The 25,932-nt window shown below is 36.3% G+C and overlaps 1 protein-coding gene across 1 annotated transcript; it reads right to left on the minus strand.

The window, feature by feature from the left end:
* Positions 1–2,828: 2,828 nt before the first annotated feature.
* LOC131075651 (ABC transporter G family member 39) lies at positions 2,829–16,175 on the minus strand. The gene is made up of 24 exons (XM_058012484.2): positions 15,844–16,175; positions 15,610–15,730; positions 12,330–12,418; positions 12,151–12,235; positions 11,780–11,939; positions 11,621–11,697; positions 11,460–11,513; positions 11,270–11,360; positions 10,871–11,172; positions 9,888–10,169; positions 9,448–9,764; positions 7,519–7,679; positions 7,298–7,401; positions 6,981–7,140; positions 6,744–6,869; positions 6,006–6,181; positions 5,495–5,827; positions 5,095–5,385; positions 4,863–4,946; positions 4,604–4,737; positions 4,253–4,480; positions 3,937–4,108; positions 3,587–3,841; positions 2,829–3,460 (listed from the first exon to the last, which is right to left on the minus strand). The coding sequence occupies exons 1-24, from the start codon at positions 16,173–16,175 to the stop codon at positions 3,194–3,196; spliced, it is 4,401 nt and encodes a 1,466-aa protein (XP_057868467.2). The 3' UTR covers positions 2,829–3,193.
* Positions 16,176–25,932: the final 9,757 nt, after the last annotated feature.

The following is a 25,932-nucleotide window of genomic DNA, read 5'->3' on the forward strand; positions in this document are numbered from 1 at the left end:
TTTGTCCTTCGCACCTTGGTCACCCTCACTCCTATAATCCCTCCTATTTTTTGACTGTTCCACGAGAGACAAACTCCCAATCCTATACAGATTACTTTCAAAGAGTTCGACCACCTCACCCTGCAGGCCCCGTATGACCTCTTCGTCACAGTCGCATTGCTCTGACGGATTGCTCACTGACTGAGTTCTGGTTTCTTCGCTTAATGTCAAGTGAGCAGCCTGGTCAGCGAGATCTTCCTCTACTACGTCCAGCAAAATAGGTTGCTTGCAACCTCTACCAGCTGGTTTCACGCACACGGTTTCTACCTCTCCCGACTACGGCTCCAACTCACATTCCGACTCTTGCTCTGCCTTTCCAAACTCTCTGAGCCTTCAGCAATCTCCCTTAGCCGACGTCTCTGCTCGTTTTGTTCTTTGATATGTAGGGATCTTCATACCAACCCCTCACCTACTTCTTTGTTGATACCACATCGTCGGTCTTTGTTGGGACTTAGGGGCATTAATTGCTAGGGGTACGATGTCTGCTCATATCCCTCTCTTCCTCTTCCCTACTACTGCTTTCTTCATACTGCTGCAGGATTTACTGCCAACAACATTCACGACTGATTTCTTCCCTCTTCTCTTGTCGTTCAATGAGATTTCGTGCCAGCAGTCTAGGAAGGCTCCTAAGAAGATCAAACACTACAAAATTTACTATGTGTTCCTCACGTAACGTGCCTTCAGGGACCGCTCTCTCTCTAGCTTCCCTCTGCACGTACTGAGTGACGGAAATGTCCCACCGTTCCACTAAATCCTCTGTCAGTTGATCCTCTTGTACTTCCGCCTACGTGGCCTCTTCCTGTGTATCACCTTCAGTGACTATCAACTGTTGTTTGAATGGTCGACCCATTAGTGGTTACCACCTGCCGTCATGTTGATCTCCGAAATTCGAATCGGCAACAGCGCCAAAATGTTTACTCCCTACGGTGAGTTGTTCAAGTTCATGGAATAAACAGGAAGTATACACTGAACAGATAACCAACAACTTCAATCATATTCAGAACACAAATTAATAGTCATAGTCACAACAATATGGCAAAAAGATGTTCCTCTTTATTGCATTCCAAAAACTAGTACATCAACAACAACATTGCCATGGTTCCCTTACATTGCACTATATAAGACACCTAGTGGTTGGTGGAGATGTTAACCATCACAACTACCGACTAACCCCTGCGAGAACCAATGGTTGTCTTATTACACAAAACATAACTTAGCAAAACTATAAGTATTAGCTTAATTGTTGCCTAACAATTATACTCCCATAAAGAGGAAATTTCATTTGTCAATGATAGTAGAGTTGTTCTTATCCCATTACGAGAATCGGATGATAGATCTTATGTAGAAAAAGTGGAATGGGACAGTGAAGGGAAAATTGTGAAAAACCTCTGCTCAATATCCAAAGTTTTGGATACAAAAGAAAAATAAAACCTCAATAATGCAAGAGAACTTGAACTAAATAGTGATAATTGTAGCACTAACATTGATGAGGTCCTTAAAGCTTGGATGCAAAGCAAACTAGAACTTACATCTCAAAGAGTTTATATGTTCTGAAGAGCATTCTTGATACACAAAAAATCAAATCAAATCAAAGCATCTTATAACACAAACAATGAACTAGAAGTCTAAAATCTTGAAGTTACAAATTAAGAACAAATGTAGAATCACAAAGTAGAGATAGATTGAACCTTGGAAATTCTGGATACGCTGTAAAATGGCTACAAGGGAACTAATAATAAGAAAAGGGACATTTTTCGAAAGAAAAATGATAACTAAGTCATAAAAACATAATAATGGTTACAAACTCTAGACAAATCCAACATAGCATTAGGAGGCAATATGATAAAATATGAAATATTGATGTATTAGAAAAAATACGCTTCAGATATCCTACAAAAATTTTAGATGAAGAGTTGCAACACCTATTGAATTTGGACTTAAATTGTCTAACTTAGATGTGTCAAATCCAGTGGACGCCACTCTATACAGACCACTGATTGGAAGTTTGATCTACTGATCTACTACTTGACCATATATCACATATGCAATGAGCTTGGTGTTTTGATTCATGTCGAAGCCTAAGCAAACACATTGGAGTGCAGCTAAAAGGATTATCCGATATGTTAAGAGGGACATTGAGTTATAGTCTCAGATTTCAGCATTTAGAGGATAGTAGGTTGGTTGGATATACAGATTCACATTGGGCGGTTCAACATATGATCAAAAGTCTACTTTTGGTTACACTTTTAGTCTTAGTTCTGCATTGTTCTCTTGGAAGTCCAAGAAACAACCAATTGTATCACTTTCTACAACAGAGGCAGAATACAAAGCTGCAACACCAGCAGCTTGCCAAACTGTGTGGTTGAGAAGACTTCTAGAAGACTTACACTAAATACAGAATGGACCTACCTTGTTGTATTGTGACAACAAGAGTCCTATACAAATGACAACGAATCAACTATTTCATAGTAGAACCAAACATATTGAGATACAACATCACTATATCATAGAGTTGGTTCAACAAGGCTTGTCAAGATTGTGTATTGTAGTAGAGAAGATTAGATAGTAAATATCTTCACAAAGCCTTTAGCTCAAGAAAGGTTTTAAAAGCTCAAAGATCTACTCCATGTTCTTCCCAATGGTCATTATGAGGGAGAATGATAGCAATAATGCAGATCACAGTAGACAGCAATGATGCAGATCACAGTAGGTAGCAATAATGCCCATTGGGCAGATAACAACAATAATCCCTATTGGGGCAAGCAATGTTTATTACTGTTACAGTCCATTATTTGTATGAATTTATGATTGCAGTTGTATTACTAGTGGTGCCACAATGTCACCTCTCTTCAGATTATATATATCATAGATGCCCTACCTCTCATTTCACTAGAACAATTTAGACTTTTGAAAATTTGTTTGTGTTGTGATCAGCAAATCACCATTATTTTCCTTCACTATTTCCAAGAGTGGTAGTTACAAAGCAAGATACAATTTGCAATACAAACATGTTAAGATGGATTACAGAGCATTGTTGAGATGTTCATATGATTTCAACTGAAGCGTATGATACATGCGGTTATCACAAGAAAATGGAATAGTTCCCTATCTGATACGTTGGTTGAATGTGCAATAAACTGGTTGTATGAAACGCCTATCTTCTTTGGAAATTGAGGTTTTTAATGGCCAGACCAAACAAAAGAGCAAAGCCAATAGGGATGCAAACAATCACCAATGCTACAATTCCCAGAAAGTCATGTCTCATCCCAAGATAGTTCCTTATGAATTCAGACACCATCACTTTCCCATCTGCTGTCACCATCTCTGTATCCACATCAGCAAGCTGTGATGCAACCAAACCATAGAATGTCCAGGAAACAGGTGACGCCCAGTTGTACCATCTCCACCACACGGGCATTTTCTGGTGTAAAGAAAACGCATTTGATTGCATTACTAATAATCATGATTTGCTGCTAAACATTTCAAAGTTTAGTTTAAAATGTAATATAAAATTTGCCTCAACAAAAAGGATTTAAAATTGTCTTACAGGTCGAGGAATCATGAACCCACAAAAGAGGTTCCATGTAGAATAAAATGCAGATGAAATGATTGCTGCAACATGGAAGTTTGGAGTCATGGCAACTGTCACCATTCCAAAGAAGGTGAAGTATAGAAGAGTGAAATACATGAAAAAGAGGAACCAGAAAAACTTGACCGCTGTCCACTGAAATCCTATCATAGTATAAACCAAGAGGGTATAAACTACAGACTGCACAAGAACATAAGGAACCTCAATTGCCACCTGCCCAAATAAACACCAAGAGAATCATCAGATTAATCTGAGTTTTCATGGTTGAACATAATTTGAGAAGGTGAAAGTGACAGAATTTGAAGTACCTGTCCGAAGGCATAAGAGAATGCTGAATACATTCCAGCAGCTCTTTCTCTATAGAAGACAGACCGTTCCACATCAACCACAGGTTGTACAGTGGATGCATTGCTTACTCCAAGAAAAAGTACAGAGCAGTACATTGCTCCCAAAATATTGAATATATCTTGTTGATTGCCTCTACAAAAACAGAGTGTAGAATGTTCAAAAAATAAATTGCAATTATGATAGGTGACAGCTGAATTGAAACATGTTGAAGTCTTGCAGAAAAACACAAATCTCGTGGAAAATGAGACTATTGTACCGGTGAAAAAAGTATCTAACCTCTTTGTCCCAAGGTCCCAAAAGATGCTCCCAAAGAGCAGAGCAACCATTGCGCTGAAACAAAAACGCACAACAACATAATGTGGATTCCGCCAGTATGACCAATATTGCTTCCAAAGGCACGCCATGCATTGAACTGGTAGGGATTGTGCATACTGTGATGGAAAATTTAGTTTCTCTGAGCCTGGAGCAGGGGTGCTTAGTTCTTTTATAAATTGTTGATTCCATCTGACAAACAGAAAGCACTTTAAGCAAAGGTATGATGGTTTTATATCCTCAAAGGAGTCCTGTTAGTGAAATAAGGATTACTAGCGTTCTTCCTCAAAAAACGTTCAGTCATTAAGAACATACTCGTAAAGTGAAGATTTCGAGTAGATGTCAGCAAAGTCTATGCCTAGACTTTGCTCAATAGATATGGAGCTGACTTCTAACACCCATGTTGCTGGATTGTATCCTTCTGTAATTGGTGGAACACCTTCCACAGACTGATTAATCACGCAAGAAACAAACAGCATCATTACTTACTGCTATGTGTGGCAATGGCATGCACCATGTATTAATCAGTAGCTGTCACAAAAAACCATGAAGTGAATAAAGAGAGCAACTGTACCTCAAAGTATTCTACAAGTTTATGAGAATGTTGACCCAATGGTCCTGCATAGATCACTTGGCCACCCCTTTTCATGAGTAGCAGCTGTAATTCAGATTCCAGAAAGGCAGAGAAGTGAGCATTACCATTGCAGAATAGGCCTACATTAACTCTGACATTTGCAAACTAGTTCCCCTTTTGGAAGCAAAGTAATGGATTATTGGATCCGAATCATGAAAATACTTGAAGTTACCTCGTCAAAAGATTCAAAGATATCAATGCTGGGTTGGTGAATGGTGCAGACAACAGTCCGACCAGTATCCACAGTGTTACGCACAGTACGCATTACTACAGCTGCGCTACGCGCATCTAATCCTGAAGTTGGCTCATCCATGAAGATAATTGAAGGGTTAGCAACAAGTTCCACTGCAATGGTAAGCCTTTTCCTCTGCTCTGTGGAAAGACCTGTCACCCCAGGAAGCCCTACCAGAGCATCCCTCAGAGGAGTAAGCTCAACAAGTTCCATCACTTCTTGCACAAACATCTGTAATCATTACAGAAAATATAAAAAATACCTGCTAGCTTAGTTTCATTACAAAGGAGGACCTTCTATCCGAATTATTGCATGCAAAGAAAGGAAGTTGAGACCCCACCGTTCTTGTTCTCTCATCAAAATCTCGTGGAAGACGAAGCCATGCAGAGTACACAAGTGATTCATAGACTGTGACATTTGGGGAGTGGATGTCATTTTGTTCGCAGTACCCTGAGATGCGAGCAAATGTTTCTTGGTTTTTAGGGTATCCAGAGATGCTTATACTTCCTTCTATGTAGCCTCCTGTTTTTCTCCCAGCCAAGACATCCATCAATGTGGTTTTTCCAGCTCCGCTAACTCCCATCAAGGCTGTAAGCACCCCTGGTTTGAAGGATCCACTTATGTTGTAAAGGAGTTGTAACCTGTTTTGATCCATACCTTCATTTTTCAATTCCTGTCACAGAGCTAGCTATTAGCTCCGGATTTCCTTTTGGGGAGAAGCTAGGCATGTCAAATTATTGCTAAATAAATCAAACTCAAATCAAACAAAATCAAGCTGCACCAACCTGAGGCATGTCAAATTGTTGCTAAATATATAAAACTTTAATCAAACAAAATCTAGCTGCACCAACCTGTGGCATGTCAACATAGTAGTTGACGTTTTCAAAAGCAATTGATAGTGGCTGGAAAGGAAGGACCATTCTGTTCTTTTGAGGCACCGAGGCTTTGAGATCAGAAAGTTCACCATCATGGGTAGAATTGAATTCGGAGTTCGAACTTTCTTTTCTCTCTAGCGAGTACGTATGGCCTGACAAAAATGCTATAATCTGTGAATGAACAGAGCTTGCTTTTTCATATTGTTTTGAACTGTAAATTTGATATGGTTCATGGACTTTTCACTTTAGCATGTCAGAAACCTTTCTCTATAACATATTTCTTAGTGCAATTGTCATTTTTTCACTACGCATTAAGGCAATATAATGCTTTCAGATACAGATTAACACACTTTAAGCTCTGACTACTTTTTTGTTATGGTGTTCTCTTACACAAGATGTAAGAGAAAATTTATAATTACATTCAACACGATACTTATTTTCCATCATAATACTTATAATAGAGAGTAAAGAGTACCTTTCTCATAGTAAAACATATTTTAGTCCCTATCTGGGACAAGGCATTTATCTTTATGGCAGTTTCACACATTCACAAGCACTAGAAAGATATCAGGAAATATCTTGGCTTGTCACTGGCTAACTCTCTAAACTTTATATATGTTTCTGTCCTAGTCTAAAACAAAGAAATTCAGCTTTCAGCAGTAGATTCGGACATTCACAAGCAGTAAAAGGATTTCAGGAAAGCTTATGACTGACCTCTGGAATGTTTTCCAGATGCATCTACAGAGCTCAATTCCCCTCCATGGCTACTTTCTCCAGTTCTGTTTACATGTTTCTCTTCAATGACATCTTCAGATAGTACTCCCTGTGATTTTCCAAAAGCTGTAAATGGAAAAGGTTCTAAATTCTATTAGATTTCCCATCTCACAGTAAAAATAAAGTATAAGTGAGAAAGCAGTGGTGCATTTAAACTTATTAGCATCAGAGACTTACGATTGAGGTAAGCTAAAGCCAAGGTGAACAGAATATTATAAATTAAACAGAACCCAACCAATGCTCCGATACTAATCCAGTAAAACTTAGCTTCCGCAAATAATCCACGAGCTTCTATAATTGCATGTCCCAATGTCTCATTTAAGGTAGTACCACTGGGCTGCATATAAGTGAAAATTTTAGTTGAAATAATGTACATAATATGAGTAGTACTACTTGACTGCAATCAAGTAAAATCTTTAATGAAATCAAGTATACAATATGGTTGCCAATGCTTGCCATCCTTTGATGATCAATCAGCGAATTTCCTCACTTACTTTATTCCATCTGGGAGCCAAAAATTCATTAACAGCAAGGGCATTCTGGCCGTAAGACAATGGGGAGCACCAATATGCCCAAATCCACCAGCTGGGTACATTCTCTGAAGAACAAACGTGATACAATGAATAATTTCTATTATAGTTAAAAAGATCAAGATTGCTACAAGTTGTTTTCTTCAATTTAGATAACTGCATGTGTATAATGCCGTGGACTGTACCTCGAGAAATCACAAATCCTCCAAGAACGAACACAGTAAGTAAAGCAGATACTCCCAATGTTTGTGAGATGACCATATTCCGACCCAGTGATGCTGTGAATCTGAACAGTCCCAGTGCCATCTCATGCAGCACAGAGAGGAGAAATATTTGCCTAAAGAATCTGCAAACAAAAAGAAGGATCTCTAAGAACGACCTCTGCCTACTTTAAGGAGATCGAATAGAAGAAAACTAGAATGGTATGAATTTTCTATGTATCTATTTTATCTAGTACTAATGAAGAACCCGCAACTTTTTGCCTTTGGGTTTTTCTACTGTGTTAGATCAAATATTAAATACGGATATGATAGTTTAATGGTTGGTTTTTGCTGAGGCTTCTTGCCTTGCTGTTTTGTATCTGCTTTTTGTGATTGATAAATGTTTTTCTCTTTTTGAAAACAAAAATTAACAAAACTATTTGGTTACATGAATGGTTATTTAAAAAACAAATATGATTCACAAGGAAAAAAGAGAAGTATAAAGTTTAATTTGTATCGAAAGAGAAGTATACTTTCTCAAATGGAAATAATCAATTTGGAGAGAAGTTTTCTTTCCTGTATAAAACTAATTTCAATAAGATATTTGTTAGCTATTGATGCTATTTTCTTTAAATTGAATAGATGGATTTAAAAATAAGAAAAAATTTACATGACACAACTAAAATGTTATAAGGTGAAAGGTAACTAAGACTTGTGTATAAGTTCAAAAATTCTTTACAGATTGAAGCAATCATCAAGAATGTGAAATAAAAAATTTAACAGATATCTTATCAATTTGAGTTAAATTGTAGCAAAGCTGATTCATATGTTTATTTCACACAAGAAGATAATAAATTTGTTATCACATACATCACATGTTATTAGTTGGTAATAAAATGTCAATGATCAATTTAGTTAAGTTTCAATTATCTTCACAATTCAACATGGAAGGTACTGGTGTTGTAAAATTTATTTTAGGTATGAAAATTAAAAAAGATGTACATATAAAAATTGTGATTGACTAAAAAAATTGTTAATGATTTTACAAAGATTTAGAATGCAAGATAATGAACTTGTAAAATTTCCATTCCTATTAATCAAAAATATATGTTACAAAATATCATAAAATATAAAAAAACTTTAAAAAATGTGTATGATTCCTTATACTAGTGATGTTTGTGATGTTGGGACCCTCATGTATGCAATGATTTTTAGTAAACTTGACATTACACATATGGTGGGAGCTGTGATTAAGATATATATCTACACTACAGAACATTGGATCGTTGTGAAAGGATTTTTCAAATATTTATGTGGTACCTTAAATTATGCAATTCATTGGCAAAGAAGAGTAGATGAAAATATTTCTTTGAATTTGCAAGAATCTATGGATTTTGATAAGGTTAGAGATTGAAGATGTGGATATGTATGATGCGAAAAAGATGGGTAGTGGTTCTATATCTATGATAGAGGTTGAGTAGATGATAGCTACTTGTGCATTTAAGAAAATTATGTGGCTATAAAAGTTGTGCTTGGCATTGTCTTGGTATAGAAGATGGTTAAGATTTACAGTGATAGTCAAATTGTAATATATTTGGTCAAGGATCATGCTTATTATACTCAATCAGAGCATATTGCAGTGCAATATCATTTTGTGAGAGACATGGTTGAAGTAAGAGTGTGACTCTTATGATGAATATCTGTGAAAGATACTTTCCTTGTTTAATAGTCTTGTTAGGATCAACTGTCTCAATGATAGCAAATGATATACAATATAACCCTTACGATTTAAATCATTATATTTTTAACTCATTAATACAAAGAACTACAAGACCTCTTGTAAGTGGATCAGTAAGATTTCTATGCATCCAACATTGTATATGAAGCAAAAGTAGAGGATTAGAAAAGAGTTACCTCTCAGCTTCTGGTGCAAAGCCAATAACATAGTATGTAACAGAAACCAAAATGAATGCTTCTAAAAAAGAAATTGGGATCTTCACTATCCATGTTGGCAATGCATAAGCCCAAGCTGGATAGAATAGGTCGTCTCTTTGCTTGTAGAAAACTGGAAGGCGGGCAACTGTCATTGACATTTCTGGAAATCCATCGAACATCATATTGACTAGGCCAAAGAACATAGCTCCCATGTACAGATTTCCATCACTAATGTTCCTCTGGTGCATTTCCGTGCGCAAAAAAAGAGTCATTGTGATTACCCCAACTACTGCAATCTGTATTATCTGTTTGTCAGGATTCATTCTCCTTTCTCTGATAAAAATTCATTCTCTTTTCTCCGATAAGATTGGAAAAAAGGAATGCTTGAGTTTTCCAAGTTTTGGATCCAAGTGGCTCACCTGTACGGATTTAAATACGTAGACAAAAGAGTGTCTCTTCATTAGCAGCACCTCTCGAGAGAAGCAAGCTTTGAACATGTTCATTCTACTAACGCCATAGTTGGTATATGTTAGAGAAGCAGGATGGTTCATTGTTCTGTCAAAAGGATGTGATAATTCTTCTGTGAGACGCTTGCCAACATGAAACGACTTGAAAGCCTCTGCAAATTCTTTGACAGGTATGTAGTGATATGGCTGACTTCTATCTACCCAATATTGTTCTTGGTCCTTTCTTGAGCTCACCTGTCAATTTCAAGCAGCTCAACACAAAAACAGAGTTAATAAATGAGATATGACAGAAAACTTACCCAAAAACCATTGAGCTGTAGTATTTGATTACTGTGGCCACATGAATAACTGTTCGCTTATTGTACATTTAACCTCTCAATTACTATTTTTATAAATAATCAAAATATAATAAGTAAAAGTTCATTAAAATATTTTATATGTACTAATAGTTATTCATCTGTGATTGGTATTAGGTGACACTTCCAAATGACTATTTTTGAACCTTTATGCACATAACAACTCAGTTCTAACTATACAGAAACTAAAACAATAACTTTAAACTCTAAACTCAAATTCAAAAAATCCAATTTTTTTAATAAAAATTCAATATATCACAGTTAAGATGGACAACTAGACAACTATTAAATCATTTAAAATTTGAATATAAGGTCCACTCTAACTAGAGTAATGGTAAACTTAGTTTTTGAGGTCAATGGCAAGCGACAATGCTTGAAATCCCCCTTTGGAATTCCACAAGGAAATTGTTTTCATTCCTGGATTTTGACTTCATGACCAAGCTCAATAGTAATCTTGAACTTGCCAATCAACCTACATCTAAAATTCCATACCATTTGTACAAATGAAGTGAATCTTTATGTTTTGAAGTTGCCACCAAAAAATCACCGAAGCCCTACATAATAGATCAAAAAACATACTTCCTGCAAGAAATCAGCAACCCCTTTTCTGTCTGGGCATTTGAAACCCATGGACTCAAAATATTCAAGCACGTATTCCCGAGGTCCTTGATACACAATCTCCCCTTCAGACAATAAGATGATGTCATCAAATAATTCGAACGTTTCAGGAGCAGGTTGCAGAAGAGCTATCAACATTGTGCCATCAAGAACATGAACAATTTGGCGCAGACACTTGACAATATTAAAAGTTGTAGCGCTGTCCAGTCCAGTTGAAATTTCATCCATAAAAAGAGCTTTGGGGCGAGCAACTAGCATTTCCCCTGCAAAAAATACGTAAAAACAATCATAAATTACCCCTGTTTGAGTAATGCAATTTCAAATTGCATGCAATCAAGAAACTTTCCTTGTATATCCCACCTGTAGTGACTCTTTTCTTTTGACCTCCAGAGACTCCACGGAGCATTTGATCTCCTATTAGTGTATCAGCACAAATGTCCAGTCCCAGAAGCTAGAACATATAAGGGCACAGTTACCTAGATGACTAATCCTAATATTCAAAATCTATGAAGAATTTGTACCTCTCAATATAGAATTTCTGAAAACAAACCTTCAACACGTAGTCTGTGAAAAGGTTGGTCCTCTGGCCCTCAATTGCCGTTTCCTATAGCCATAATGCAGTTCATGTGTTAAAAAAGAGGTAGAAATTATAAACCAAAGATTTCATTGAGAAACTTTAATCGAAAACAGTCCTCTGGGAGAAGTGCCAACCTTCATAAATACATCAACATCTGGATCTGGTTTGATGCCTGCTTGCTTCTCACGTCTCGAAATTTCTTTCAATAGGTCTGTAAGCAACACAAATATCAGTATGCTCACAAAATTGAGTAAACAGTGTAGCTGAAATGAATACATGCACAGTAGACGCACCATATCTTGACCCAACACCTTGGCATTGGCCAGAGAAATCCAGTGTTTCCCTTACAGTCATTTCTGCAAAGTGTAAATCATGCTGGCTAATGTAAGAGCATGTTCTCTGTGGCACAAATTCTATCAATGAGTGTCCATTGTAAGTCACATCTCCAGTAATCTGTGGAAATGCATGTGACCACATTAGTCTTTTCTCTATGACAAACAGACAATAAGAAATTCGTTGTAATAACCAAGATCAACTTAGGGGTGTGGAACCAAATATAGACAACAGATGTATCCCAAAATTTAACAGACATGAACAAGCTCAGCTTCTCTAAACAACAAATGCTATCTCTAGGTAGGATAAAACAAATAGAACTTCGACCTACCCTGAGATTGCGGTCATGTTTTCCAGCCAAAGCTGTTAGCAATGTAGTTTTCCCAGCTCCAGGTGGACCAAGAAGAAGAGTCATCCTGAACAGATCAATGAAAGGTTAATTACAAGAAAGAAAATAACCTGCATTCCTTTTGGGCATCTTCATATTCAGAGATGGTGGAATAAGCTTACCGTGAAGGCTTGATGATGCCACTAACATCATGAAGGATAGTGAGAGTTGTCCTCTTTGACCGCAATATGTGCAGGTAGTTCAGAAACCCCTGCACAACATTTGTTATGATGTGGTTAAATTGTAAGCTCCTCAAATTCAATTACATTCTCATCGCACTGCAAGTGGCCGTAGATGAAGTCCTAAAACCAGGCAAGCTACCATCAGATTTGGGGTTATGGTTTCTTCCCTTCTCTGAAACACAAGTTTAAAACCTTAAAGCAATCACACATAATTTACCAAGCTGGCTAGTAAATAGTACTTTGATCCACAAGCAAAGTTGAACATCTATAATTCAGGAGATTACTTACGAGGCCCAGTAATCAAAAGGGCCTTTCCTATTTTTTAGTCCAGAATAACAATTAAACAGAACCAAGATAAGTTAGATTTAATAACTTGCTAAATAATTGATTTTATGATTTTTATTTGGAAGTAGGAATTTTGAAGGGGTTTCAGTTTCTTATACAAAGAAAAAGATTAAGCATTAAGTCTATCAGAATACCAAACAACAGCTATAAAATAATAAAAGATACAATTTATTTTTTTATCGGTAAAGGCGGAGTCAAGATTTATATTGATTTGAATTAATTACAATAGCTTCACATAAACCTATTCTCAGCAATCCCAACAAAAATTGGTTTCCAAAGCAAGCAGAAAACCATTATCATTATGATTCAACCTCTTTTTTTTTAAAAACCAACGAGATTATGCAGTCTTAAGATAATAGAACTAAAAAGTTTATATGGCAGATTCCCAACTGCCTAGACAACAGAGAGTTTAAACATAATAAGAAACCAAAATATGCTAAATACGACTATGGATTAAGTTTCAAGGAAAAAAATTTCACAGCATCGAAAAAAAAGGCCTAGCTTGCACTGGGAAGATCAGGTTGGGGCAGATCAATTCTCGCTCTTCATTGGCCTCTACCTACTGGGCGACCCCCAACGGCCTCTGTTTGAACTACCCTTGCAATTCTAGTCACGACCCTAGCCACGTCCAGAGACCTGACGGCCTCTGTTAGAACCACCCCTGCAATTCTGGTCAGCTTGGGGCTCTATGTTTGCTGATTTCATGGGCAGGATTCTATTGAGTCTTGCAAATTGGAAGAGATCCTCCTCTTTTCCCTGAACCTCCAGGTTCTCTCCTAGAAACCACCATTTGAGGTAGCTCAAACCAACTCCGGCGAAGACTCTATGTATGTCCAAATCTTTCCCTTTCAAATCTAGCAAGAAAGGGTAATATTTTATGAGCTCTCCATGAGCGTTGAAAAGAATCTGGTCACTTGGCCGAGGTGCCCCAGAGTCGTGGAGGGCCTTATTCAGTATTTCTTGGAATTCTTGAAGAATTTCCTCAGGAAAAAGCTCCTTGGTGAGGCTCCATATAGCTTGCTTAGGTAGTTTTAGGTCCAATAGAGAAGCCACAAATCTGGAAGAAATGCAGTTGTTGTCTTGCAGGTACTCTTCCCTGTTCAGATGAGCGCTACCCAGAATCATCTTAACTGCTAGGAGAACTGGAGGGTCCGTGTGAATGAGGAGACGCTTCAGTCTCAAATCCGTGATCTTTCTGAAAGAGACTTGACGTGTGGAGGCATTGAGGGAAATGGGAGTGTCTACCCCAAAGCATGAGGAGGGCCTTGGGTAGACACTCATAATGAATCCAAACGGTGCCTCAGTTGACATGGTTGATCAAAGGAAAACCAACAAGAGAGAAAAGAAAACCAGAATGAATTATGAGAAGATACAACATTAAAGTAAACAAAAACTAGTCTAAAATCAGAATGGTTTAAAAAAATGATCCAAAGATATTTGCTTGATTGATAATTGATTTTATGTTGGTTTAGTTGTGATTCTTGTATTTTCCCTCAAAATAGAATATTTTTATTTTGGATAACTACAATATAATCTTAAAAGTCATCACAATTATGTTTTTCGATTTATTTATTTTTATTGGAGTTTCAGATCATAGATAATGACTCATCTTGATTCACCCAAACAAGTCTCAAGGTAGACAGAGCCAAATGAGGTCCAAAGATTTGTAACCAGTGAGTATTGTTAGAAAGACTTAGTCAAGTCTGTAAAAAGAAAAGGTTGAGAACCCTCAAACTTAAAAGCATGAAAGTGAAGCATTTTTTGAAGGGTTTGGAAGATTCTTGAAAGTTGGTTAAAAGTGATAAAATTATGAAAAATAGCATGTGACATGAAGTTCTATGTGGTCTTAAAGACTTTAATTTGGACTTGGTGGATAGGGGCTACAACCCTCAACCCTATCTCATATTGTCATAGGGAACGCATCAAGGGTGATGTCCCCGGATCTTGTGAGGGGCACTGCCCCTCAATCTCCTTGGAGACGCTACCCTTAGATATCCACGAGGGGTACTTGTCCTTAACCCTGTTGAGGCACTACCTCTTGACCTTGTTAGGGATGCTTCCGTGAAACCCCAACTCTAGTTTCAAAAAGCAAAGCATCTTTTTCTTCTTTTGACTTTTTTCTGAAATTATTGAATTACAATTGTACTTCTGACTTCCTAAATAGGTCCATATCTTAAGTAATGTTATTATAGCTATAACAACATAGAGCTAGCAAGGTTGGACTGAACAATACAAGCTCCTTTCTACCATAATTCATGACTCCACGCTATAATTTTTTATTTTTGATGTTAAAACATTTGACAAAATTTATATTATACACATTATTTCTTTCATCTAAAATTTGATCTTATGTTCATGTGATCATATATACATATATCTATAATCAAAGTAGCTTCTATCTCAATAGTAATTAAGTCTTATTTGTTATTTATTGAAAGATACATGATACAAGTTTCAAATCTTTTTAAAAAACTATATTTCATGAATTTTCAATTTATTAAGTTTAAATCGGAATCCAGATGAAATAAAAAATCAGCTTAAATCTGAACAAAATCCAAATCTTTTACTATACATCATTTAAGCCAAGTCCAAGTCTTGTAACTTGTACCTGTCTGCCATTTTTCTCTATTTTTTTAATATTTCGTCCAACGCCTAAATTAAAAAAATTCTTAGCAGCTAATCAGTTCAGTCATTTTTGGTTTTTGGTTTTTATTTATCTTCCATGAATGGACCTTTTTCACCAAAATACTGTTTTTACAGCTACATCAGTGCAAAAGCTGCAAATACAAAATACCCACTTATGACTACAGATCATAACCCTATACGTGCTTTTATTACACTACCATAAAAGAACTGGAATGGATTCACAGTTTACCTCAAACAAGTTTGAAGTAAAATTGATAAGAGTTGGAAGAGCTCTGCTTCCAACATGCACATCCGCATCCACAGTCAAGTGATCGAACCGAACTTCTATAGTTGGCAATTGAATCCCTACTCTGTAATTACACCCATTATCATTATCATTATCAACACCCATTATCATTATCATTATCAACACCCTAGTCTGTTTTGAATACCATTACTGGATAAAAGTTGTGTTTTTATCTACCTCTCAATTCTTTCCCTCAATTTGGAAAGAAATTGCTCGTTGTCCACTTCAGCGACCTGCAGAACTCTGTGAATGAACTTCCTCCGCGTTTCAGTAGAAAGTGTTGTGACATCAACATTCTGGTATTTGAAACTTCCAGTTGCTGCAACTTCACTGAGAACTGACTTCCTGAGACGATCATAAGTTGGGAGTTTTTCAAGAGCAGCCCATTTGAGAGCCTCTTCATCATTCTCCACGCCACTGCTGAATGATCTGGACAAAGCATTGTCTTCACCCCTCCATGACTTGCTTGTCCTGCTCAGCGCCCTTTCCAAATCCAACGACACAGCCATCTTCCACACAAGATCAGAATTCCTCCACTCCTTAACACACATATAAAGTCATTGAGGCGATTCAGAGACTCTTAATGCTCAGCAATGGCGTTAATGCAAAGGTCAGGGATGACGCAAAATGGAAAGTGCCACCCCACTAACATAATAATGCATTTCTTATTTCACTGAAATTATATGCACCAGACATGGATTTGTGGTGGTGGGACTGGAAGAAATTAAAAACTCAATTCTTTTTAAAGTTGCTGAAGTTCAAAATTTTTTAGAGGAAATTTGATTTTCAAGCGATTTTGATATAATATATTCTGCTTCAGATGTTGTTGTATGCAACTGTATCGGAAAATCTTAATCATTACTATGATAGAATAGATTAGATTCTCTATTTATAATAATAATAATTGAAAGGATAAAATAATTTCTATGTTCTATCTAAACATTATAATCTTTTAGCCTATATGAAAACAAAGAAACAAAGAAATAGCCAAAGATTCTATTAAGCCGCCTCATCCCTTCGACCACCTCTGAACGTCATTGAGTAAAATTGCTTTCAATTAATTCAGCAACGAATGAAGCATTGGATCTGAGTCCATATTTTTAGGAGAGAACCCCCATGCAATTGGGGCATGGAATGAAAAAATATTGTGAAAAAGAATCTCCACCCACACTAAATGCTTGGCCAAGTAAATTTTAGAGAGCATAGACTCTTCTTGAATAATATTTAGGTTAATCAAATTGTTTTTAGGGTGATTTAATGGATTTTTACATTATTTTTATATAGGAAAACTATGGGAAAGGGTTCAACTGGTTATAAAGAGAAGTCATGAATACAAGAGAAAAGAGTGAAACAAGAGGTGAGATTAAACAATATTAAAGATCTAATATTAATTAAAAATTAATACTTTTTATATACAATTTTATTTTGAAATTATTTGAATGTTATCTTGATAGTACATTAAACTCAAATTAGCTTTTTACAGTAGTATTAAAAGACAATTACAAGTAGTGGTAAAGTAGAGGAGGGTGCATTGCAAAGTAAAAGATGGACATTTGGTAAAGAAGAGAGGAAGGAACCATGTAAATTTATTCTTCTCTTAAATATTCTTCATAGAAATAATTAATTCCACACTGATTTCATGATGCTTCTAAAATTTCTAATTGCATTTTGTCTAGTGGAGTAATTTAAATTACAGTATAAATTGTTGTCATCTTTATTAGAAGCTAAACATCAAGATTGTTCAACCAAAAGAATGTAATGAAAAATAAACCCAGGTTGACTTTATCAAGGTTGTTCCATGAACATAATGTTGACCCTTGAACTAAATACCTACAAAACCCCAAAAAAACCATATTAAAATGAAAAGCATGGATTTTCACAAGCCCAATCAGGGTTTTTACATAAAAAATATTTCTTGTTAGATTTTTTTTATCTAGGTATTTACATGATGTATTTTGTAAACCATCTTTTCTCTAATATCAAATTGGGATAGAACACCTAAACTCTCTTACTTAAAGAACCTTTTATGGTGTTTTTTTCTTCTCCTAAATTCTAGAAAATAATATTGACTATTACATAAAACTACTCAAATGACTCTTCAAAGACTAGATTTCATGCTTGTGGATAGTTCACCTAGTTCATAGTTGGACCACAAGGTTCCAAGTTCATTGTGAATTATGGGTCCTAATTTTCACCAAAGCCACAATGTCACTATTTATGAACAACATTTTTTTATCAACCTTAGAATTGTAATAGCCTATTTTGGTTATTTTCATAATTAGTGAACATTCATATATAAATTTTTAAAAATTTAATTAACTCCACTTATTCCTTATTTATGTGCAAGGAGACCTAGATTTTATAAGTGCCCAAAATTATATAGGCATGGATGGTAATTTGATGATCATTTGATGATCCAACATATTATCCATGTGGTATGAATAAAAGTCACTCTCAATCTTTCTAGTATTAGTGGTCCATGTGTCCAATAGGATTTTAGGGATTCCCTAGTCCTTTCTTTATGTTTGTCAAACTTGAACCCTACTTGTATGCATTTTCATCTTGTTAAACCTCCCTTTTTAGCTCTTAAGCTGAAAAATCACTTGTCTAGTGTCAAAACACCTAAGTGATTCGATAAGTTAGAAAAATAGTGATTTTGATCTAGTGAAGAAAGAACATTTTGATTATTAATGTTTTAAAAGAAAAATTTTGATAAGTTTGAAGGCACTCGAGGCCCTTTAATCGACACTCATTGAGAAACTCAAGTTGATGCAAAAGGACCTAGGGACCTGGCTCAATTGGAGAGATCTCTGTGTGATAGGCATGAGGTCATGAGGTCTAATATGCCCATGCCCACATGGTATCGGAGGACATATTGCATCAATGCCACCAATCATGTTAAAAAGTTTTTACAACACGTTACAAGTTATAGGGAGGCTACCCAATCCCTATTGTCTAAAAACAAATTGATAGAGATGTTCTTTTAATAAGGGAAACTCAAAAAGATGGAATTTCCAACTCTAAAAGCATTATAGCATCAACATCATAAACAAGATTATATAGGGTTGCATTAATAGTCATATGAATACTTGTGTGATAGACCCATGACGCATAAGTCAACTGAGTATGTCAACCTTTACCATGTTTGTTAATTGTTTTTTATGGATTTGTTGATTTTCCCAGGTTTTATTAGATGTATTTTAATGTATATATCTGATTCAATCTGATACTTGCATTCTTGGAATTCTATATGTGTTCTCAAATTGAATAACATTATACTATATATATTCCTTTGGAGAGGCATGTCCTTGAACGGACATGTCTCTCCTTTAATTATAATAATTTAATCAATATTATAATGTTTCATCAATCAATTATTAATTTAGAATAATATAATAGATTAATATTGAATATTAGATTTTATATGATTAATAATAATATAACATAATAATATATTATTATTAATCAACATATATTATATGTATTCTAAATGATCATTCGACTGAAGCTACAAACATTAATAGGATTTTCTCAATAGTTTTATTAAATGCATCAACTTAGTCATTAGATTGAGGATAGTAAGGTGTATAAAATTGATGTTGTATGTGAAAATTCTCTAAGAATTGCTTCACTTCCTTGTTCTTAAAAGCCATACAATTTTCAAAAACAAGAGTAAAACGCACTCTAAAATGACAAACAATATTATTTAGAAGAAAGTTCCAAATGTCTTTACCATTAGTAGATCAAAGCAAATTAGCATTGAAAGCCTCTTTGTAAATTAATTGATAGTTGTTATGATAAAGGTATGTCCCTTGGAGGAAAGGAAAGATATCTTTCCAATTATTTTTAAGTGCCATGTTATGAATGGTCAAGGAGAAGTCTAAGTATGACGTTCCGATGTAGGAGCTCAAATGAGATTACTGTGTTGCTGACATTGAGGACACTCTTGACAAAAGCAAAGGAGTCTTTCTACATTATTTGCCAATAGTCCCACATGTATCAATTTATGTACCAAGTATTTACCACTAAAGTGTCCATTCCTAGAGCTTGAATGGGCTTCTTGATGAGCAACGAGTATCTCATCCTTAGGAAGACATTAAAAAAGAAAACCATTATAAGATTTACAATAGAGGATATTAGACAAAATGATATAGTGAGTTAAAAGATTTTGTATTTGAATGTGAGTATTATTACCTACATTATTGGGAAAGTTTCTAGTTTTCAAGTAGTTATAGATATGAGAGTACCATGAACCTCTGGGTCTATGTTTGCACACATAAGACTACCGGGATCAAGTTTATCTGAGATAGCAAGAGAGTGGTGTATTTGAACCACTAAGTCAATATTCATCTACCCCATCATAAAAGAGTACAAGGGAATATATGCTTGCCATTGCAACTCCATGATGATTTCCTCTCCTAGGAACGTTATCGTTAGTGAAAGAAGTAAAATCGATCAAGTAGAGATGAAGCCAAATATCAATACTGGGACATCTGACTCTTCTTATCTTGATATGTCCCCAAGATTTGATTTACAATTAGTTCATAATCACTGTGAATATGAATGTGTTTGATATCTAATGCTATCACGACATGTAATTCAATAATAAGGGCTTCATACTCAACAATATTGTTTGTATAATAAAGTTGAAACAAATGAAAAGGGGAACTGGTTTTCCTTTAGGTGAGATTATGAGTATACCCACTCCAAAATTAGTTTTCCATCTCGCTCCATTAAAATGCATTTCCTTAATAGATTCAATATCTAAAGTAAACAAATTTTCATCTAGGAAAATAACTAGATTAGGAAAAAAAATAAGGCGATGGAGCTTCATCTAATTGATCTACAACAACTTGACCTTTGATTGATTTCTGATATACAAACTTAAGATTGAACTCAGAGAGCAACATCGCCCATTTAGCTAACCTTCTAGAAAGATCAATTTTAGATAAAAATCTAGGAATTGGATTCATGAATTTTCCAGGTCTTTTAGATCAACTCCTTTTTCATGACAAATGGTTTTTTAAGGGGATTTCCATTATCTCCCTTTCAAGTAGAGATAGATCTAGATTCTTTCGTGGTTAAATTATATTTATTGTTTAAAAATATATAAATATTATTTTTTAGGATTTTATGTTGTTAATTTCTCTATAATAAGTAAATATATAGATTTTTCTAACATTCTTATGTAGATTTAGGTGCAAACTAGTAATTGTACTTGAGGTGGCCCTTCTGTAGGAGTTTTTGCACCATTAGATAAATGATCCTTGCACTGATTCTACATTCCCACTTTCATTCCTTTATTGAGGGCATTAGCTAGGTCACAACCAATCTACCAGAAGAGATTTTGATTTTTAGTCACATGGCTCTCATCCCCTAAGAAATAGAGATAGTGTTGATTGTAGTTGGTCTCAGCCACATTTTACCTCATCTCATGAGAGTGGTGCTCTTGTTTCGCTAAAATCAAGTAAGATTCCTCAACTAGAGATGGTCATTTCTCTAGTGCATGCTCAAAATTCTTTTCAGGATATTCTTAAGGAAGAGTGTGCACTCACTAGCTAGGATTCAATTAATGATAATATACCCTCAATGATGTTTGAGGGAAACCTGATGATAAATACTTCTCTCCTCGGAGAATTGCATTATCTTCAAATGTTTGGGTTTGTCCCTTTGAATTGTTGTTTTTCATTTAGACTTGTTCTTGTTTAGAATTGTTTGGTAAATATTGTACTATTTTATTTTTAATTACTTTAAAACATTAAATAGGCTTATTCATCAAAAAATTAGCGAAACCAAAAGTACTTTTGTTGATCTCTAATAATATTTTCATATTTTAATTTAGATGGTTCTATTCAAATTGAATTTATTTCTCTTAAACATTTCATAGAAAAAAAGTATTTCAATTTTGAATTCCCCAATCTAACTGGTGAATGAATACATGAAAGAAAGAAAATACCTATATCTTTATATCACAGTCAAATATTTTTGGGTAGTTTTGGTAGTTCTTGTGCTTTGGTAAGAAAAAAGAATGGAGTGATTTTATTAATTGGGAAACAATATTGAAACTTTTGTTGGAAGGGACTCTAGTAGGGAACAAGATAAATTTTCTAGTACATTTGTTAGAAAAATCATTTTGATTTTGCAATGGTTTATGCATAAGATCTACATACTATAAGAATTAAAAAAAAAAAAGGATTAGTATGGAAACTTTAAAATGATGTAGTGCTACCTAACTATATACTATAAAAAATGTAAATGGCTCCCGCCCACAAGGCAATTTCAAATTCCTCCAATGACTCCTTTGTGCAGGCCTTCCGCTGCGACTGCACCTGCAGTGGTCTCCTTCGACGTTGTTGCTTTCCCGCCCCTCTCCCTAGTGTTGAGGATGCTTGTGGCCTTCTTGGGGGTGCTCACCACGCGAAGCCTACTCTCTGGGGGATCTATTATGTCAAGGACTTGCCTTCCTCTGTGTTGGGTGTCGCCGATTTGTGCCCTCCACCACTTGTGGAGGGTCCTATTGTCAACGATTATCTGGCTTCTAGTGATGCTTCTCAACCGACTGTTATTGTTGCTGTTGGTTTTCCCAAACCTGTCAGTATGCATAGCTTTGCTCGTGTGGCCAAAACTATTGCCCAGCCCTTGAAGGGGTTTTGTCCCCTTCCCTATGCCAAATCCTCCCCTGTGGTGGTTTGTGGACAAGATGTGGTGGACAAAATTGGGTTCTACCAACATTGTGCTCTTGTGTGCATATTCTTAAGGCTCCTCTACCGGACTTGCATCATTAGGTAAGTGACTCTTGGTGGCTCACAATATTGATCTTTTCCCCTGTGCTAAAGGCTTTTTTATTGCTTCCTTCACATCTTCAGTTGATCGGGATTTGGTTTTCGGCATGGTGTGGGATTGGGGAGTACACTCCCTCTCTGTTAAGCCTTGGTTTTCCTCCTTTAACCCTCTCACTGAACCACTTAGTGTGCATCCAATTTGGGTCCACCTCATCAATCTCCCTCTTCACTTTTGGGAGCACTCTTGTTATGAGGCTATTGGGAACTCTATTGGCCTCTTCTTAAAGGTCGATGAAGCTATGTCCTCAGTGGACCACACTAATTTTTCCTTCTTCCTTGTGGATATTGACATCTCCTCACCTCTCCCAGGAGATGTTGTTCTTATGATGGGAGATAGACCTTGGACACAACTGCTAGATTTTGAAGGCCTCCCCTTTCGCTATAGGATATGCTTCTCTATGGTTCATCTTCCTTTGGGCTGCTCCATTTCGCGCCACAAAGGTGTTTCCACTTGGTGGAGGAATGTTATTGTTGATCACTTAACAATCAATGCTCTGGACTCTGTTCCTGCTGACTCCTCCCATGAGGATGATTTTTCTCAGGATGAGGTTATGCCTCTCACTACTACTATTGCCCCTATGGCTCCTTCTATGGCCTAATTTACTGAGGTCCCCACTACAGCTTCTCCTGTTCTGCAGCCATATTTTGTTGTTGAACCTACTTTTGGTGTTGTTTCGTCTCAACCTGTTATTACTCTTCAGCAGCCTCATGATGTTCTATTGCAGCACCCTATTGACTTTTCTGATTGTAACCCTATGAGGTCCCTTATGATTGATCTCTCCTTTGATAGTCCCAATGACAGCATCACCTGGACTGTGGTTGCTTGCAGGCGGAAAGCTAAGTCTTCTCCCCTGTTCCACCCACCCCCCCGTTTTGGGGTTTGGGTGGCTCTTCCCCCCCATGATTGAGGCTTTTAGTTGTTTCAAGTTGGATAGGTTTTCCTTTGCCTATCTGGATGGGTTTGGTTATTGATGCCTCTTGGCAGTTGTTTCATTGCCAACATCATTTTTGGTGTTTTTGTTCTCAGTTGATAGTTTTTGACTATGTTAAGGGTCAACACCCTAGTTAACATTGCTTTACTAGTCAAAAACAATATACTATTAGAGTAAAATATAAGATATAACCTAACTAATTAATTAAATAATTAGATTCTCGTTATTACTTAGGAGCGCTCGAGTATTTTTTTTTATTTTTATGTCAAGTTGTCTCATAGTATAAGATAATTAGAAAACATGTCATGGTATAATCTAATCTTCTCATAGGATTTCATCTAGGGTTGCTTTTTTATTTTATAAGAATTAATTATCATTTACGAAATAATCCAATCCAATGTAGAATCAATCCAACAATCAACCATGATGATCTTTTGGATCAAATAAATTATTGTGGTTGGATAGCACACTATCTAATTTTTTTGTCTTTGTGTGATGGAAGTTTTAGTTGCAAGTGATTTCTAGGAGCTACGAAGTTCACTAGATGTTTTCCTGCTTCCTTGTGGATATTGACATCTCCTCACCTCTCCCAAGAGATGTTGTTCTTATGATGGGAGATAGACCTTGGACACAACTGCTTGATTTTGAAGGCCTCCCCTTTCGCTACAGGAGATGCTTCTCTATGGGTCATCTTGCTTCGGGCTGCTCCATTTCGCACCACAAAGGTGTTTCCACTTGGTGGAGGAATTTTATTGTTGATCAATTAACAATCAATGCTCTGGACTCTATTCCTAGTGACTCCTCCCATGAGAATGATTTTTCTTAGGATGAAGTTGTGCCCCTCAGTGCTACTATTGCCCCTGTGGCTCCTTCTATTTTCTAATTTATTGAGGTCCCCACTACAGCTTCTCTTGTTCTGCAGCCATCTTTTGTTTTTGAACCTACTTTTGGTGTTGTTTCGTCTCAACCTGTTATTACTCTTCAGCAACCTCCTGATGTTCTATTGCGGCACCCTGTCAAATTTTCTAATTGTAACCCTATGAGGTCCCTTCTGATTGATCTCTCCTTTGATAGTCACAATGATAGCATCGCCTGGACTGTGGTTGCTCGCAAGCGGAAGGGTAAGTCTTCTCCCCTATCCCACCCACCCCACCCCCCTTTTGGGGGTTTGGGTGGCTCTTCCCCCCCATGATTGAGGTTTTTAGTTGTTTTAAGTTGGATAGGTTTTCCTTTGCCTATCTGGATGGGTTTGGTTATTGATGCCTCTTGGCAGTTGTTTTGTTGCCAACATCATTTTTGGTGTTGTTGTTCTCAGTTGATAGTTTTTTACTATGTTAAAGGTCAATGCCCTAGTTAACATTGATTTACTAGTCAAAAGCAATATACTATTAGAGTAAAATATAAGATATAACCTAACTAATTAATTAAATAATTAGATTCTCATTATTACTTAGGAGCACTCAAGTATTTTTTTCTATTTTTATGTCAAGTTGTCTCATAGTATAAGATAATTAGAAAACATGTCATGGTATAATCTAATCTTCTCATAGGATTTCATCTAGGGTTGCTTTTTTATTTTATAAGAATTAATTATCATTTATGAAATAATCCAATCCAATGTAGAATCAATCCAACAATCAACCATGAGATCTTTTGGATCAAATAAATTATTGTGGTTGGATAGCACACTATCTAATTTTTTTGTCTTTGTGTGATAGAAATTTTAGTTGCAAGTGATTTCTAGGAGCTACGAATTTCACTAGATGTTTGCCTGCTTCCTTGTGGATATTGACATCTCCTCACCTCTCCCAGGAGATGTTGTTCTTATGATGGGAGATAGACCTTGGACACAACTGTTGGATTTTGAAGGCCTCCCCTTTCGCTACAGGAGATGCTTCTCTATGGGTCATCTTGCTTCGGGTTGCTCCATTTCGTGCCACAAAGGTGTTTCCACTTGGTGGAGGAATGTTATTGTTGATCACTTAAAAATCAATGCTCTGGACTCTGTTCCTGCTGACTCCTCCCATGAGGATGTTTTTCTCAGGATGAGGTTGTGCCCCTCACTGCTACTATTGCCACTATGGCTCCTTCTATGGCCTAATTTACTGAGGTCCCCACTACAGCTTCTCCTGTTCTGCAGCCATATTTTGTTGTTGAACCTACTTTTGGTGTTGTTTCGTCTCAACCTGTAATTACTCTTCAGCAGCCTCATGATGTTCTATTGCAGCACCCTGTTGACTTTTCTGATTGTAACCCTATGAGGTCCCTTATGATTGATCTCTCCTTTGATAGTCCCAATGACAACATCACCTGGACTGTGGTTGCTTGCAGGCGGAAAGCTAAGTCTTCTCCCCTGTTCCACCCACCCCCCCGTTTTGGGGTTTGGGTGGCTCTTCCCCCCCATGATTGAGGCTTTTAGTTGTTTCAAGTTGGATAGGTTTTCCTTTGCCTATCTAGATGGGTTTGGTTATTGATGCCTCTTGGCAGTTGTT

This window comes from Cryptomeria japonica, chromosome 6, assembly GCF_030272615.1.
Source record: "Cryptomeria japonica chromosome 6, Sugi_1.0, whole genome shotgun sequence".
Classification (NCBI taxonomy): Eukaryota; Viridiplantae; Streptophyta; class Pinopsida; order Cupressales; family Cupressaceae; genus Cryptomeria; species Cryptomeria japonica.

Excerpts from the sequence above, each read along its gene's own strand:
- LOC131075651 (XM_058012484.2), bottom strand. The coding sequence starts at position 16,175 with ATGGCTGTGTCGTTGGATTTGGAAAGGGCGCTGAGCAGGACAAGCAAG. Across the intron at positions 12,419-15,609 it reads TTACTTCAAACTTGTTTGAG|GGGTTTCTGAACTACCTGCA; the intron begins GTAAACTGTGAA and ends AATGTTGTGCAG. Across the intron at positions 11,940-12,150 it reads AACATGACCGCAATCTCAGG|ATTACTGGAGATGTGACTTA; the intron begins GTAGGTCGAAGT and ends GCATTTCCACAG.